This window comes from Portunus trituberculatus, chromosome 29 (assembly GCF_017591435.1).
Source record: "Portunus trituberculatus isolate SZX2019 chromosome 29, ASM1759143v1, whole genome shotgun sequence".
Taxonomy (NCBI): domain Eukaryota; kingdom Metazoa; phylum Arthropoda; class Malacostraca; order Decapoda; family Portunidae; genus Portunus; species Portunus trituberculatus.
Genome location: NC_059283.1, coordinates 7,846,012 through 7,851,011, shown reverse-complemented (window position 1 = coordinate 7,851,011; position 5,000 = coordinate 7,846,012). Strand labels below are relative to the sequence as shown.

Sequence of the window (5,000 nt, the reverse complement as noted above, 5' to 3'; positions counted from 1 at the left end):
CCACCTTGTCCCTCGTTATCCCTCTCGTCTGTATTAGTGGTCCTACAAACCATCCGTCTTACTCACTGTGGGATCTCTCTTTTAACAACTCACTCACTCACTCACAAAAAAAAGATCGAAGAAGCTCATGTTAATAATGTTAATGAGATGACTTGCTTCGCCACTCATCTCATTCACATACAGCTGGAATTTCATGAAGGGACGCAAGGGAGACGGGGAGAGAGAGAATGTTTAGTTAGTTAGTAGTAGAAGGAGAGTTTAATGATCCCGACTTTGGTCACTTAGATGAATTAAAATCGCTGACAGATGATAATGGAGGAGAAATTCATTAAGTTTAGATTGTTTATGGGAATTCTTATCGGTTTCTTTCCTCGTCTTTCAAAAGGATAATAGGATGGTCATAGGATGATAGGAGTGGTAATAGGATAGAGAGTTCATTAAGTTATATGATTCCTTATTAGATTGCTAGCAAGTTCATTGTCGCGCCTTCAAAACCAGTGACACTTAATTAATCTTCTGTTTGGTCACTTGATGAATCAGAATCGTGTCGACAGATGGTAATGTGACAGCAGAATCATTAAGTCACAGCTTCTGGGATTGCCTCCACGTTTCTTCCCCCTCAAAACAAATGACAAGCTAAGATATATAGGTATATAGGGATAAGATAAGATAAGATAAGATAAGATATACAGCTATAGGAAATAATAGGTGGGGAAAAAAGATAGAAAATTGTAGATGAGATACAGTAACTAAATTTTGTATCTTAAGAAATAAGATAGCATGTGTTTCTCCGTCTATCGCAGTCATAGATTTAACTACTATTACTGCTGCTGCTGCTACTACTACTACTACTACTACTACTACTACTACTACTACTACTACTACTACTGTCTTTAATGTAAGCGAGTTTTAAGCTAATTTACGAAATTAAATGCATCGCGACACTGATTTTATCTCATTTACCGGAGAGTAGAATTAACTTGAGAGAGAGAGAGAGAGAGAGAGAGAGAGAGAGAGAGAGAGAGAGAGAGAGAGTCACAGATAAGTAACTGCTTGCTCATCCTCTGCGTTTCCAATCTTCCCGAGAGCGGCTAAACGTTCATCACTGAGGAGGAGGAGGAGGAGGAGGAGGAGGAGGAAGAGGAAGGGGATGAAGAGGAGGAGGAGGAAGAGGAGGAGGAGGAGGAGGAGGAGGAGGAGGAGGAGGAGGAGGAGGAGGAGGTAGTGTTGAAATTCAAGTCATAAAGGATTCATTCTGAGAACTTCCAACTCTATATATTTTTGTTTCGCTTCTTTCCGCCGGGTTAAACGTGTGTGTGTGTGTGTGTGTGTGTGTGTGTGTGTGTGTGTGTGTGTGTGTGTGTGTGTGTGTGTGCGTGTGCGTGAGTGCGTCTGTATATATGCGTGTGTGGGAGAGAAAGAGGGAATTCCGCCGTCAGATTATCCGCCACGCCAGTTTCCATTTGCGTTGCCAATTATTAATGTGTTTCTTGAATTGGTCTAATGTGAATTCACTGTGGTTTAGGGGGAGCGAGATATCCCGTGGAGAGCGGCAGGCAATCCGTGCTTTAGGACAGTGTGCCGTGAAGAAAACGCAGCGCACAGTGGAAGAAAATGGGAAATAACACTGCGGACTAGACGGAAAACCAAAACAATACCTTAACCAAACAATAAAAACAGAAAAAAAGGAACAAAGAAAAAAGAAATAGAAAACAGTAGGGGCTTGACTGGAAAGAATATAAAAACTGACGGAAAAAAAAATAAACACAGGTGAAATAAACTAGAAAAATGGTTCCCTTCAGTTGGAAAGGTCTGCCGTGTCTGCTCCTCCTCCTGCTGGTGTTGTCCTGCTTCCTGCTGGCTGAGGGAGCAGGCCATGAGGAGGACGAGAGGCAGGAAACTCAGCAGGAAGGAGGAGCAGGGAGGAGGAGGGTAGGAAGGAGAGGAAGAGATCAGAATAATGACGAAAATGAAATCCTGCGACGGCGAGGAAAGAAGAAAGGTAAGAAAAGATGCTTCCCTAATGGATCCCCCTGTTGTAGCTGAGGTTGTTGGTGTTGTTGTTGTTGTTGTTGTTGTTGTTGTTGTTGTTGTTGTTGTTGTTGTTGTTGTTGTTATTGCTTTTGTTTCTATTCTTCATCCTGTTCTATTTCTTGTTCTTGTTCTCGTTCTTTTCTTCTTTCTCTCCCTTTCGTTAACCACGCTATTCTTTTTATTTCTGCTTTTAATTTTTCCTTCTCTCTTTCTTTTCCTTTGTTTTCATCTCTTCGTTGCCTTTTTTTACAGCAACTTTTCTCTTACTAGTTCATTCTTTTCCATTTTTTCCTCTCCCTTTCGCTAACCACGCTATATTTCACTACAGTTTAATTAATACATGTAAAACCGACTGCTGTGATTTGCGTTGAGTCCAAGTGAAAATATTGTCCAAGGGGGGGGCGACGGGGAGAGTGTGGGGGGACGAGAGTATGGCGAAAGGGGTGGAAGAGGGGGGCGCTAACTGATTGCTCTATCTCGTAACTGTGGGGATAGTGGGACCGATAAAAAAACAGATAAATAAATGCCAGAACAATGCGCGTGATATTAATAAGTCGTTCGTCTAGATCCGGATTCATGTTTGCGTATAAATATGAGGTTAATTTTTTTTTCTCGTTTTTTTTTTTTTTTTTTTACAGGCAAGTCTTTATTTATTTCCTACACTGGGATGGAAAGTGTTTAATCCCTTCTGTATTGGGACGCATTTTGTACTTGAGTTTTTGGGTATGTTTAGACGATTTTATTTACATTAGGAAGGGTGTATGGAGGTCAGAAGTTTAATGACCAGAGTCTTCACTATTCTAATCCCCACATAAGTTTCTCAAGCTGTAGAAAATCACCAAATAGTAAGCAGAAAGAATATGAAAAGGTTTTCTGGTACTGAAGGGGCTAAGACGCTAAGTGGATGAAAGAAAGACAGAGTTGATGTGTGGAAGTGGTGTTTGTTTTATAGTTTTGTTATTTCCTTTATTTTCTTTCACTTGTATTTCTTCGTTTTATTCTGTGTAGTTATTCGGTTCTTTTCAATATCATGCTGTTTTGTTTTCTATTTCCACCCTAAATTGTCCTTTTTAAAATCGTTTTTATAGTTTTTTGCTATTTTCAAGTTTTCCTTCATTCTTTTGTATTCTTGTGTTCCTAAATCTTGTTTTCCTCTGCTTTTCAAAGTGTACCACTGAAATTTATCACTCCTTGCATTTTTTGTCCTATTTCTTGTTTTCTCTGCCTTTTTATGAAGTTACCACAAAATTTTTTCACCCTTTTTTCTTTCATATTTTCGTTCTATATCTTGTTTTCTCTTTATCTTTTTGTAGTTCCTCACAAAATTGTTCACTTCTTGCATTATTTCGTGTCATTTTTTTTCTCTGCCTTTTTAATTTTAGCATAGAATTGTTCACTCCTACTATATTCGTCCTACTTGTTAATTTTCTCTCTGTCAGTTCAGCTCCACGTCCCAGATGGAAGGAAATCGAATTTTTAAAGGGAAAATCTAGATTTTGCATTTATTTTTGGCGTCGCCCTTTAACTTTTGAGGAGCGTGGTGATGTGGTGGCAGCTTTGTCCCGTGGCCTGATGCATCATTGTGCGGCGACCTCCTCCTCCTCCTCCTCCTCCTCCTCCTCCTCCTGTTGTCCACCCTCTCCCGGTTTAGAGTGTGTCGTTCGCTGGCATTATTCCTCAGTCTTTCCTCATAACAAATCTATTTCTACGTTTCATTTCAATTATTTACTCGTACATTTTCATTTTTCCAGTCTAACAAAGCGACTAATTTTTGTGGCTTTCACTCTGGTTCTAGGGGTAGTGGTGGTGGTGGTGGGCGTGATGGGGCGGAGTGGGCGGGGATTAGATCAGTGTGGGGAAGACAGAGATGGATGATGGCATGATGTGTGTTGGTCCTTCTTGGGGACATGACGGCGCTGGAGGGAAGAAAAACGACAATAAATAAAAGGAAGCATTGACTAGGTAACAAATTGATGCTTAGATGAAGATGAGAAGAAGAACAGGAGAGGAAAGTATTCAGTAAAGGAAAATATAGTAGTTGTAGAAGGAAGAGGAGAAGGAGGAAGAAGAAGAGGAGGAGAAGGAGCAGGAGGAGAAAAATATAATAAGAATAAGGGGAGGTGAGAGTGTTCTATTGCAATCATTAACTCAGAAGGAAAGAAAGAAGACAAGAAGGAGAAGAAGGAGTAAAAGGAGGAGGAGGAGAAGAAGAGGGAGGAGGAGGAGGAGGAGGAGGAGAAATAATGATAGTAATAAGAAGGAAAGAACAGAAAGGAGAGAAAATATTCTTCCATTATTACTGCTGCGGATGGGAAGAAGATAATGATGATGATGACGATGAATAATAGGAAAAAGAGAAGAATAAGGAGAAGAAAAAGCAAGACCTTCAGCGCCAAAAGAAAATAAAAAGAAAAGGGAAAAGAAATCAACAATTCACAAAACTTCTCTCGAGAAATATAAGAATATGAATAATAGTAGTAGTTGTAGTAGTAGTAGAAGAAGAAGAAGAAGAAGAAGAAGAAAAGGAAGAGCAACAACAACAACAACAACAACAACAACAACAACAACAACAACAACAACGACAACAACGACGACGACATAAACTCTCATCACCATTATTATCAAGAAGAAAAAGAAGAAAAGAAGAAAAAAGAAGATACAAGACAAGACCCTTTCAATCACCACCACCACCACCACCACCACCACCACCACCACCACCACCTCCGCCACTCCAGCCCGAAGGAGAAAGAAAAAAAAAAGGAAGAAAAATAAAAAAAAGCTTACAGTCACCACTCCCATCACAGAGAAGAAAAGAAAGAAGAAAGGCGCCCACCATCACCACCACCACCACCACCACCACCACCACCACCACCTCAGGAATAACACCACTTACGCTGCGCCACAAAGCAACACCACAGCGAAAGTTTTGCCACAACCTTAGGAAGCAAAACAAGGAGGACAAAGGA

General features: G+C 40.3%; 1 protein-coding gene across 5 annotated transcripts in view; it reads left to right on the top strand.

Annotated features, from left to right (window-relative positions):
- Nucleotides 1–5,000, top strand: part of LOC123510629 (angiopoietin-related protein 3-like) — a 119,371-nt gene that overhangs the window by 2,163 nt on the left and 112,208 nt on the right. For all 5 annotated transcript variants that reach the window (XM_045265920.1, XM_045265921.1, XM_045265922.1 and 2 more), the window contains exon 2: nucleotides 1,526–2,002. In XM_045265920.1, coding sequence (XP_045121855.1) covers nucleotides 1,789–2,002 — 214 coding nt within the window. In that variant the 5' untranslated portion in view covers nucleotides 1,526–1,788. The remainder of the gene's footprint in view (nucleotides 1–1,525; nucleotides 2,003–5,000) is intronic.